This window comes from Parasteatoda tepidariorum, chromosome X1, assembly GCF_043381705.1.
Source record: "Parasteatoda tepidariorum isolate YZ-2023 chromosome X1, CAS_Ptep_4.0, whole genome shotgun sequence".
Lineage (NCBI taxonomy): Eukaryota > Metazoa > Arthropoda > Arachnida > Araneae > Theridiidae > Parasteatoda > Parasteatoda tepidariorum.
Window position 1 is genome coordinate 58,694,008 of NC_092214.1, and position 13,696 is coordinate 58,707,703.

Sequence of the window (13,696 nt, forward strand, 5' to 3'; positions counted from 1 at the left end):
ATCATGGGAGAACATTTAATATCGACACTAAAATCAAGGAATTTTATCAAACTTTTCTCTGTTGCTAGGTGACTCAGAAAAATTCCATAACATTTACCCAATCAGCGGATTTTTTTGAAAAAATTTCCTCTAAACACCGTAGATTGTTTCTTTGTTAATGTAAACTTGGTATGGTGGTAGATTTTGAAACTCAAAACCGCTTTGGTTTGTTGTAAAGCTCTTTAACTTAATATACTAACCATTAAGCAGTTGTAAATAATTAATTAGTGGTAATATATTATTTCATTAAGAACTTCATTCGCTTCAAAAATATGCAAATTGGAAATAACAGTCGACATGCTTTAAGTGCTCACAAATAGGCGCCTATTTTCAAGACTTGCCAGATATGAACGAAAAGTGATTTTAAAAAACATAAAGTTGTCAACGAAAAACGGAAAAACAAAAGTTATTCCTCACCACTACTCCAAAGCGCGAAGAAATGCATTTCCCCCTGATTTGCCCTTCTCGGCAACTGTGGTTTTTCTTTTTCTGATTTTCCTCTCCATCGACTACTGTAGTTTTTACTGTTGTTTCGTTTTTTTTCTTCCCATTTTTTGTTGCTAACTTTACGCTTTATATTTCATATCACTTTTGTTTCTTCTCCTTCCCGTCTGGAAATTCTTGAAAATGAGCGCCTGTTTTTAAGCTTTTGAAACATGTCGACTGTTACTTATTTTATTATGTTTATTCCAAGTTGTATATTCCTCAAGGAAATGAAGTTTTTAGTACATTAAACAGTTTAATGAAAGTTAAATTGTTGGACTTTAGGCAATATAATGATATGCCACGCTTTTAAATTGACCATAGGAGAGCAGTTATGGTGAAAAGCGCCTCACTTTCCATTAAGGCAAAATGATGCTTTTGTCTATTGTACTGTTGTCTAGTGCAAATTTGTGAAGTACTTGTATGAAAAAAAAATACTATTAAACACCAGTTTGATGAATTAATGTCACTTTAACAAAAAAGGTGATTTATCATCATATTGATCAAAGCCCAACAATTTAGAATCAATGAAATATTGTGTTTGTGATGATATATGAAATGTAAAAGAATGGCTGTAAAAGGACATTCAAGACACTTGATGCGATTTATTCGACTTATAAATATCGAATACAGTGTAAATATATTCTTTACATTTTACATTTTCTCTTAAATATTGTCTGATGATCATAGTCGTTCAATAAATCACAGAAAGTAATATGAGAATTTTGACGAAACTTTTTTAGTGAAAGACCTTATTTTAATGAGTAAGTTTTTATAAGGAAAAACAATATAAGAAAATAGCATCAAAGCCTTTTAAACCCATTCGGTGACCAAATAATTGGTCATTGTGCTGTTTATGTGAAGACATTAATCAAAATTCACATAAATAAGTTAAAATATGATAAAAATGAATTTCTCTTACAAAACAGAAATGCTTTATGAATTATGATTTAATTTATCATTTAGGAATATAGAAGTTTTTGAATTCTAAAAAAATTGTACAGAGTGCTTATGGAATGCTTTGTAAAAATTTTTTACAATGACAAATACATAAAAATCAATGTTTTGTTGTAAATATTGCTCTCGAAAATATATTATAGAATAATAATCTTTTCCTAGATAAATATATTTAATTAATCTTATCTAATTTTAGAAACATCGAAAATTCAAATAAATTTTAATATACTATCCATCAATAGATTTTACTAACCATATCAATAATGAAATTTTCAACTTTTGATAAATAAACCAGTGTCTTGCAAATACACTAAAGTACAATAAAAGGATAAAATACTTGCACATTGATAAGGATTCACATACTTAATTTTTCTTCCTTTGAATGTTATAAAATTATAAAAACATTTGCTGCGAAGTTAAGGCAACTCCAGTATGATATGTTGATTCTTTGGGTAAAGATTATTTTATCTTGGAGTATTGATATGTTGATTTGATTTATTAATTTCTATGATTCAAATGAAACAGAACGTGTTTACCTGATTAAATAAAACAGCAGATTCAAAACAATGATTAAACAAATGTGAGATAGTGCATCAAAATGGAAGGTGACAAGAGTTACAACATTTTTGCTAGTATTTTAAGATTTTAAGACTATGATTTAGAGCAGCTGAGTAAATGCATGCTGTATGGAACTTAAAAATATGCTCTTAATCAGGTTGTGCAAATACTTCCCAAAACCATTTGAGATTCTGAAGCATAATTTTTATGTAATCTCTATTATTTATGTGGTTCATGGTCCTCTAAATTAGTTCTCAATAGAAACATAGCCAAAAGTGATCGTGCGCTGTTTACGCATGCGCTTTAGTTAGTTGAGGTGTACACAACCAAAGTCATGACGTGAAACCTAGAGTGAGTTCAATGCATTGATTTTGAGACCGCTTATTTTCGTGAGAAATTATATTAGGTATGTGTAAGTTTAACAACAATTTAGCCACATCTAAAATCGGTTGTGCGTCCGTTTAACTATACTTACATCGCGTCAAAACACTGAAGATCTTCCCGAAACCTGCAGTCAAATCTTACAATGCAGAATTAGAAATCAAAACATTAAGAAGAGTTTTTAATAACTTAACTTTTAATTCATTGCAGAGAGAAGTTAGGCAACATTCGGAAAAGTAGTAATTACTTTTGTTGTACTAGTCCATGTTGGAACATTAACCAGACAAATGTTGTTTGTTCGTAATTGAGCTCTTGTTACCTTACCTTTTGAATCACATGCGTATTTAAAAATTAAAGCAAGCAGGAATTTAAGCTACACCAGTATTAAGAAACATCATCCGTTCTTTCATTCAACTGCATCCAACATGTCATCTTCAATTGCAATTACTGCAGGATTTTTCACCACACTGCTTTTTCATATTGTCACGTAGTAAATGAAGAAATACAATATATATAATCATCATTATTAGGATTCCAATAATAAATATATTTAAAGAGACAACAAGATAAATTTTTTTCAGATATATAATATACATTCAAATGGCACTAAAGATATATTTAAACTTTCTTCAGATTAAGATTATTAGAATAATACACAAAGTGTCTATACCTCCCTTGTTCGTTGTGCCTTTATAGAAAGATTTAAAAAATATCCCTCACGAAGAGTAGATACATTTCATTTCTATCAAAGTTTATATCCAAGTATTAAAATAAAATCAGTTACGACACATGCATAAATTCTAATCAAAAAACACTCAATAGTCACACCAAGTAAATGTCTTCTAGCACAAGGAAAAATATTGCCATAAAATTTATATTTAGTTAACGAAGAGCTCATGTATTTTCAAATAGTTCATCTAAGTATATTTTAGCGCTGCATTAATTTTGAACTTTTATACAATTTATCACAATATTTCAATTTTGCATTTCGCTCCTCAAAGAAATTGTGATTTATCACCGAATCGGTTTAAAATTTGTTTTGATTTTTTATGACAGTAGTGCGGCTTATGTAAAGAGAGCGCAACAATACTCTGTTATGAAACACTTAGAACATTAACACCGATTGAAGGGAAATAGAAGAGCATCCTTTCTAGATGCAATAAAGAAAAAGAAAATTAAATAAGAGAGCTTGCACAATCATGCAACCTCAAATGGCACCATGAGTTGACTCAGTGTTCTCACAAGACCACTTAATACAATTGAAATTTATCTTATATCACATATTATAGGTCTCAAAAGAAGGCAAATTCATTATTCTTTCCAACAAATGACAAGAGTTCGATTGAAGTGAAGTATACGACCGAGCGACAAAAACATACCGATTGTCTTTTATGTAAAAACCACAGCTTCTTTTCTAACAAACATATATTTTACAACTTATTCTAACCAATTTGGTTAAAGTTTCAAACGAATTTATATTTGATAATGTCAATCTATTGCAAATATTTTTTTCTAAAAGCGTGCATGTTAGGATATAAGTCCAGCATACACATGCCCGATATTCCCTACACTAACCTTTTTTTTTTTGAGTTTACGGGACATTGGCTGGTATACACTTGTACTTGTAGTGCTTTCTTGAGCTCAAGCATTATAATTTTCTTATTTATTAAGTTTTCTCAGTTTTTAATCTTTGCTTCAAACTCATATTTTTTGCAATTACGATATGCATTAATATATCATGAAAAATTTCAAGTTAAAAAAACGTCAATGAGTTTTTATATTTTTTGAACAATGGCTCATAAAATTACCTTTTCACGAATAAAATTTAATTGAAAAACTTAAGCAGATAACCAATGGCGTTCAATCGATATGATTTAATATCATTTCAGTAACCGGTATAAGCAATTTTTATTTGGTATGAATTAGAAGAGTGGGTGAAAAGAATAAGAATTCACCATTAAATAAGAGACCTGGAGTATACAATTTTGCAAGTGAACAAATATTAAAGGACTAATTGCAGAGGAGTGAATAGTAATAAATATAGAATGCCTCCAAAATATTTGTGCGCTAAGCTGTTGGAGGATTCATTTTGATATAATCTTATAAGCTTCGATAAGTATAGAAATGTAAAAATGATTTGGCTTAGGGTATCATGAGGAAAGACACATGAAGACAATTGGAAAAAAAATAATTTTTGTGTGTAAATAAATAAATAATTTTAATCCTACATAATAACTGTATTGACATACTGCAGTAAATGCTTTGAAAACATTCGTTGCAGGAAATAAAATCCAAATTAACTTGACTTTCTTAATAAATCCACAAAATTACTTTCCCTTCAGTCAAAATCTACTTATATGCTTAGCAAATAGAAGTGAGTAAATCTTCAAAAAATTCTGTAAATTGAAACACTGATGCGCTCAATTATACATATGTGTGTTGTGTTTACATTTATTTGCGTGTATGACGTCATATGTATAATTTGGTGTTAACGACTCAAATGGAGGGATTGAGGAGGGAGGATAGTCATAAGTGTCAATCATTTAATCCATAAATCCAGTGCTGACAAGCTTGTCCAGGAAGAACTTTACATCCCCAAGCTCCGAATCACGGATACCAAGAGATTTTAAAAGGCTAAAATCACCAGTCTCAACAGCCATGAAGACATTTCGAAGATGTTCCAAATCAGATCGCATTAGATGTAAGGCCTTTCCAAAATCTTCAAGGGTTTCACTTTCTGGAAAGAAAGATTAAAGGAAATTAGTTCAGTAATGAAAATTTTTTTAAATTTTCAATGCGGTTTCAATATTATCAACAAGTTGTTTCAAAATTCATGCAAGAAGTAATTATGATTAAAAAAAAAGTACGCGTGAACTGAAAATAGTGAATTTTTTATTGATTCAAAGCAGTATGTACATTATAGTATAGCTGGTGAATATCGTTCATGGTTCCATTGTTGTTGGCGTTGTTGTAATGGTCCCCTTTGTCCATAAAGCGTGGATGGTTGTGGACTTGTTGACGTAAACCTAAGACTATAAAAAATGTCTAGCTTTCTTAAATTGAAAGATCAAAGTGGCCAATTCTGTTTACCAAAAATAAACTTATTTGACCAGGGAAGGACTCCACATTTCTCAAGAACAAAAGCGGGTTTTTCCTTCTTATGTAACGTGAATTTTAATAACGCTGAACTGTCAGTGGCCCTGATGACTTTTTTTTTCGTTGGTAACATTCTATCGCACTAATGAATCAAAATCGAAATCTTGGGTGAGTTTTGTGGCACTTTTTTTTAAACCATAATATCGTCTAAGTTTGTAGCAACTTTCATAGAGGGCTAAAATCAACCATTACTATGCAAACTAAAAATTCTAAAATTTTATTGTATGCCACTATCATTTAACATACTTTACTTACCATATTTTAGCACTTAAAGATGTGAAGAAATGTAAAGAATATTATGGTTCAAGGTTTCAATAGTATAATTTAAATTTAAACAGTAGCTTCTACACAGCGAACGGGGTCTTAAAAAAATTATGTTTTTCCGATATTGTTAGCTTACTCATATCTGGAATAAATTAGTACATACAATATAAATTTTCATGAATCAAGTATAACATTTAACTAATAGTTTCGTTGTCAATTTATGCACTGTTGCAAATGTGTTGAACATAATACCATAATATCGTCCAATTTTGATGAAATCTCAATACGATGCTGAGTTGAACCATATTAGCAGGCAAATTAATTATTTCTGAACTTAACAACGCGATAAAGAAACATCTGCAATTTATTAAGGTTGCACCATATTTGCACGATATTATGATTCAGTGTTGAACCGGTTTACATATTTCCTATATCTGATTACGACTATAATATACTGCTGAAGATTCTTATACTGCTTTCCTATACCCTTCAATTCCTTGATTCCCTTTATTTATTTTTTTAAACTTTTTAATATAATCATCATTTAACACAAGTTATAGGAATAAAGTTTTCTTTGCTTGGGGGTGGCTTTAAAATTCTCAGATGGGATATTTTAAAGAAAATATCACTGTAGGAGAATAACGGACACTGTAGGAGAATGTTACCAACTTCTGCGTAAGGTATACCGGGCAAGTGTATACCATTAACCATAAAAACATCAGTGTTGGGAATACCGGGCAGTGTGCATCATCATTTTTATCACAACAATTAAAAGGTAGAGTGGTTATTAATAATAATCTTTTATTGAAACCCAGTAGGGATGTGTATGCCTTTACCGGATTTAAAATTGTCCGTTACATTCTACACTGATGCTTTTTTTAAGTTAAAAAGCTATTAGCCGGTATTTCTAGCACTGATAATCCATCTACGTATGAAATTCACAGCCCTTTTCAGGCAAAAAAAAAACTAATATTAGCTACTTTAAAAATAAGCAAATGTATATAATGATAAAAATTAATAATATAATTATTGTTACAGAAAGTGACTGACTTGAATATACTTTTAAATAAATCCTGTGATTAGAAAAGGTTTTATTTTTGATTTCGAAATACGGAAATCGATAATTAAAATTATTTTGAATTTCAGAAATTGAAAATAAATCCATGTACTGTGTCTCTCTCGGAAAAAATGCCGACCCCCATGCATTTTTCTCATTCTCAGACACTCCTTTTCTCACATACAAAAGAAATTGAATAATCTATTCCCATAAGCTTGGAGTTGAAACTCTATTAAATTCTCTTTTCAGGCGCAGAAAATATGCAAACTAGACAAAGTACAGAGACAATCTTAGCTTAAACCGGTAAATCTCAATTTTCATTCTCGTTTAAATTGAAAGAGCGGAGGAAAATATATTTAACCGAAAATTCTTTTCCGATGATTGAATAAAGAGGTGATAAATCGAAAATTACGAAATTATTCATTATTATTAAATAAATATTGGAACAGATCTGCTGTCATATCTAATAAACTAAATAGAAGTTAAACAATGTAAATTTGGAACTATAAATCTTGATTTACATTTTCGCTTTTAACAGATTGAGGAAAGCAGAGAACATCTATTCTCTCTGTTTCGTCTTTGTAACTGTGACTTTTGTCTAAGGGCATTTTCAGGAAATTGATTAAATTATGCTTATCGATAGATACCTCAAGTTTAAATCATATCTTGAGGCATTACCGACCCCAAGGCATTTTTGCAGGCGTGACTATAGCAAGATGACGATAATACTTGTCCGTCTTATTTAATATTACGTCGATCACATTAACCAAATTCTGAACTATGCATAAAATTAGTTACATTTGCCAAACTATTTAAACAGCTAAAAAGAAACAGAAAACTTTTTTTTCAGTATAATGCAGCTTCTCCATTCTAAATCAAATATTAATGAATGTTTCGATTTAAAAAAAAACTAATATTAAGGAGATACCATGAGCTTAAAATTAAACTGGCAATTAACTAATTATAATCAGTGTGGTAATTTTATTTGCAAACAATTCTCATACTTTAGGATCTTTGGTAAAAACTGTAAGATTGGGACCTATGCAATTTTTTTACGCAGGTGCTTAGTTCTTAAAAATTGTGTTCCATTATTTATATCTGCTAACTTTTAGCAAGTACTTAATTTTAGTATAAGTATTATGATAAATAAAAAAATACACCAGATTTAGTCAATTGCACTTAAACTTGCAACTCATTTATAGCTCACAAGGAATACAGGGAGAAAAGAATTCTGGTAAAATTATCGTACTGTTTGGTAATAACATTTCTGGTAAAAAAACTATAATTCTGGTTTATAAAACTCTACATCATTCAAACCATTAATTTGGCAATTTTTTCATTCATATGGAAATGGTTATCAAAAATTCTGGTTTTTAAAATTCTAATTCTAATTACCACACATTTTGTGGAAAAAAAAAGTAATTTTAATCGAATAAATGGTATGTATGTCCTGTTCTATTATGATAAAATTAACGAATTTTACTCCATTTATCAAATTTTATCACACATTACAAATCTGTTCTTTATTGTTAATTTTACCAAAATCATTACCAAGGAGCTTTGGTAAAAATTATCGAGGTTTTTGATGTTCCCATAGAGCCAAAAACACGTTAAATTTCACGATATTGTGGTAGTTTTGTCCATACTTTTTTTCTCAGCGCAGATTTAAAAATCTAATCATTTTCCAACTTAATAAAATGTCAATTTATCAGAATTTTAAGGAAAAGTATTTTATTCACGCTTTAATGTCTTTCGTAAAAACTTTTTAGATTCGGGTGTAATCAGTAATATTTCACACAAATGTCTATTTATGTCCTAAACATTCTTATAAGATTCTCCTTTCAACTGGATAACTTTAATCAAGTATTTAATATTGCAACAAGCATTATAATACAAAAAAGTATAAAACCAAATTTAATCCATTACGGTTAAACTTTCAACTCATTAATAGTTCTCAGTGAATAGTTTCAAACATAAAATCATTTGCCAAATCATTTTACCAGAATTTCAAAAAATATTTCGCTTTTGAAAGAAAACAAAACAGCATACAACTATGTGACTCTTCTAAATAGAATATATAATATGTAAACATCAACAAGCATGTTAGAAAGACTTTTCGTAATTAAAAATGTATTAGATTCATTCATTATGATATAGAGAACAGAAGATGAGCTAATACCTTAACAAAAGATCCAAGCTATCGAGAGACAAGGATATAAAATAATTTCTCTTTCAAACTAACTCCTCCCTTCCAAAGGATTAACTATAATGATGTTATCTCTAACATTTATTACTTATTCATATATTTTCTTCACGCGAGCGGCAAATGAATAAAATCCACGTTAAAGTAGAATTTTTATATGAAAAGAGTGTAAATTAACTTCAACCACCACGTCAAGTTACTTTTTGTTAGATCGGCGTTCAACTTTATACGTTTTTTTTTTATTACTTATTTGTGTTTATCCCTATTGGTTAAAAAGAGAAATCGGTAATCAGTTTTTATAGCTGTTTAAATATTTTATATTAAGAACAACAAAAATGTATTCACTAGAGAAAATAGCAATCTCTTTTACATAACAACAGCTTCAAAAGTGATCTTTTTAGACTAGAAACATAATCTTCGATTAATACTTTTCTTTTTCATGAATAATGTAAAAGCCAAAGAAAGAGAGAATAATAAGAAATTACATTAGGATTTATGGTTTTAGTTGATTAAAAATGCTTCTTATAGTAGGTGATACATAAAAGAAAACCAATATTTTCATGCTTTTTTTATTAATTCGTATTGAATAAGGAAAAAATTGAATAACCTTAACACGTTTGAGAATACGTCATTTAAGTTACCAAATCTTTCAAAAGCACAATTGTAAATGATTATTTACATAAGTAATTTTAATCGGATAGAATTTAGATAGTGGATTAAATTTTTTCTTACCAAAAAAACTTTTATTAACTTTATTTGCGAAATTTTTATCATTAATTTATCCGCTGATTTCACATCACAAACAATCTCAAAACCATGAAAAATATTTAACTTTTTTAGCTTATGCTAAATAGAAAAAGGGACTAAAAAAGTTATAGAACCATTTTTATTTAGTTTCTAAAATGTATATATAAATCTGTTGCAATGAAATTTCGATCAAACTCTCGTATTAGCGTTTGTGAAACTAATGAAAAACATTTCAAAAACACATTAAATGTTTTCATATGTTATGAAGTAATTAATAGCTCGTTTCCATATATTTACTAAAATTTTCTTAAGAGCAAACTATTCTTAGACTCTTTAAAATTTATCAAAAAAATGGTTAAATAAAAATTTATTTAATTGTCTTTTTTTCATGTTCAAACAAACAGTGAAATAACAGTAAATAATATAGTATTCAAACTGTTAACTCTGAGAAAAACCGTTTACTAACTGCTTTCACCAAATACGATACACAACTAGAATTTCATCACACCAACTAGGCCAACCTAATGAAGTCACTTAGTTCATTGCAGCTAGATACATATTATAGCCTAAAAGGCTAATCTGTCAATCTCTTGACTGACAGAACGGGGGTTCGAGTCTAAGCGTGGTGTTGACACCACAATATTTCTTTCATTCCCTTCAACACATGAGGAGTTTCCAATACTCTACATTCTTCAATTGGTGACGTTGTCTACTAGAATACGAAATTCTCATTCACGCATAGATGGCAGCAACATAAAGTGGCTTAAAACGAAAAAGTATGGTATTTCCCACCTCTTACAATAGGTGAAATAACCAGATAAAGTAATTGAACCACATTTCCAGGTTCATTTGATAAAACACAACTCAACCGCAACCTAAATCAGTGCCTAACAAGAAACCTAGTTAAATTTATCTTTCACGGTTTTGAAACCAAGCTAGTTGCAAATGGTTAAAAACCGTATGTTTTTGAATTCGTGATTTTTTAACCATACTATTTGATAACGGTTACAAAACCATAATGGTGAAAAATGTTTTTTACCGTACACTTTACGATTAATTGGATGTACAGAGTGCTACCGGTTATTTAACCGTAATTTTAGAGTAAAATTTTTAATAGTGTAGAAATAAATGGTTAAGCTAAATTACATAAAATAGTCACAATCCATTATTCCTTAAACCAACTTATTAATTACTAATAAATAGAGGGTGCCTAACAAATCTATTAAAACTTATTGAAAAGAGTTTCTATATTATAACAATCAGACAGGATATTAGTGAAAAGCATACACTTCAATATCTTGAACCAGAATGTGGTATGGCACAAAACTTTGAGAATTTGTGCCGATTCATTCACGGAGAAAAAACATCCTGGCAAAATTACCGTACTGCATGTTAATGACATTTCCGTAAAAAGAAAAAACTAATAATAAAAAAAATTTCTGATTAATGAAACCACAATATACGGTATTTTAACTATTCCTTTGGGTAATTTTTCCGTTTATATGGAAACGATTTACCAGTAATTCTGTCTTTCAGAATTACAGGTAAATAATAAAAAACTATAATGTAAATTTAGTCAAATTAATGGTTTTTAAGCCAGGCTCAGTAAGATATGATAATATTACCAAATGTTACCGCATTTATCAAATTTTATCATATATTGAAAAAAAACATATTTTACTGTTAATTTTATCAAAATCATAACCATTTCGGAAAAAAATTATCGAGCTTTTTGGTGTTCCCATAGAGCCAAAGGCATGGTAAAATTTGCCATATTCCAGAAGTTTTGACCATAGTCTTTTTTTTTCCTTCCAGAGTTTGAATTCATGAGTTTTTTCAAAGCTTCCATGAATTGCTATGAAGATGAAATTGATTTCATAAATAGTACACACATCATGATTCCATGAATCGATTCCCTGAATGGACCTTTTTTATTTCTGGAGCATATTTTTCTCCCAACCCTCTAGCATTTTCCATGAAGAATCATTAAAATATTTTTTCCAACATTTTTTAATTTTTGTTTTGTTTTGTTGTTTCAACCAAGCAAAACAAAATGCAAACTTTTAACCCCTTAGATTCATTCAACTGAAATAATAAGATTTCTACAGAATGACTGAGATTTCTTCTTTTCTAACAAACGCTGACACCCTAACTTCTGAATTTGAAATTTTTGTGCAAGATGTGAGAAGTAAAAATGAATAATTCATCATGTCATTTACTCAATACATAAGTTGGAAAAAAATGAAGAAAAAAAATTAAAGTCAAACAACAAAAAAAGGAACCGTTATTTAATAGCCCAAACAGGAGTTAGGAAGAAAACTCAATCAAGCTTTTTACAGAGAAAATTTGCTTAACATCCATTTCGGCTGAAAGCTTAATTTGAAAAAAAAAATTGAGTTTCCATGCTTATTTTAATGATAAAACTATTATGTTACATTTTATAATTTTTCTTAATTTGCCCTTATTCCTTTAAGGAAATATTATTATTTTATAATTATTCAATTTTATTTTAAATAGGCCCAATCTCTTTTATACTTATCAAAATTTACTTGTTTATTTTCTTAAAAAGGAACAACCAAAATTCTGATTAAATAGAAAGCTTTTATTTTTTTTATAATCACTTATGTATATAAAAGTAAACACACGTAAAATGTTCTTTTATGGGCTCGGAGAAACATTTCCATGGTTTTATACCATCGAAGTGTTTTCTAATTAAATTCGTAAAGATTTGATTAAAACAATTTTCCCGAAAAGTCTGACCATACGAACAATAGAGTTAATATGAAAATTAAAAGTACTCATTTCATTACTTTTGAAACTGGAAAGCAATAAAATTTAAATGGTAAAAGTACTTAGTTTCCGTATTTCTTTTGGAATAAATAAAAGAGCAGAGAATACTGAAAACGCTCTATTTAACAAAGGCAAACATATTTTAGTCTTTACTTCCACGTCTGCACTTTCCGTGAATAATTAATATATTTTCCTGAAACAAAGCGATCATCCAACTACTAGTGTTTTTCTACGTGTCTGTCTATTTAATTTATTTTGATAAGATGTGGTTGCTGTTATGGTTTTGTCGAACTTTATTAGCAAAATGCTTGTAATAAAAACCCATTTAATATTTTAAAACTATTAAAGTTTGACTAATTGATGCAGTTTTGTGCACAGAAAAAACTAAATAAATTCTTTTACGTCAGCTTATATTTATTTTTAAAAAAATGATCACGCTAAAATTTAACCAGCTTTTTACTTTTTATACCAGTCACTTTAATTGCTTTTAATAGACGCCTTTAATCTCTTTTCAATTTCTTCCAGAAAGCAAAGAGCCTTGAAAGCAATTTATATTGGAATACGGGAGTGTATTCAAACTATTTTAATATTCATCTTATCAGTTCTTTTGTCATGTTCCAAACTTTTGAGGGGTCTAACGTACTGAAATGTTCACATTTTCCGATTTCATGACATCTACGAAATGTTTAATGCTGTGAATAACTTGAAATTTCGTAATACATAACATGAATATAAAACCGGAAAAAAAATCTTTTCATCAGCCCACACGACTATATCCGCAAAACAGAGTGCTTTCTGATATTGTATCAATAAAGCCAAAGCAAAATATATTAATACAATAGTTTGAAGAGCACTCAAAAATTTTTTTTACAAAAATTAGAACAAATAAAAAAGAGCACAAAAAGTAAAAATAAGTAAAAATAACATGTAGAAACAGAAAATAAAATAAAATAAAAAGAAATAAAAAGAAAAAACAGTATAAAAAATGGACTATAAAGCGAGTAGCGAAATCGGATCTACTTACATGGACGGCAGGGACTGAATGACGGCATGATGGACGG

The 13,696-nt window shown here is 29.1% G+C and overlaps 1 protein-coding gene across 2 annotated transcripts in view; it reads right to left on the reverse strand.

Moving 5' to 3' along the window:
- Positions 1-1,107: 1,107 nt before the first annotated feature.
- LOC107457474 (IDLSRF-like peptide) overlaps positions 1,108-13,696 on the reverse strand; it is a 119,860-nt gene continuing 107,271 nt past the window's right edge. For both annotated transcript variants that reach the window (XM_021146508.3, XM_021146509.3), the window contains exon 4: positions 1,108-5,155. In XM_021146508.3, the coding sequence (XP_021002167.1) occupies positions 4,962-5,155 (194 nt within the window). In that variant the 3' untranslated portion in view covers positions 1,108-4,961. The remainder of the gene's footprint in view (positions 5,156-13,696) is intronic.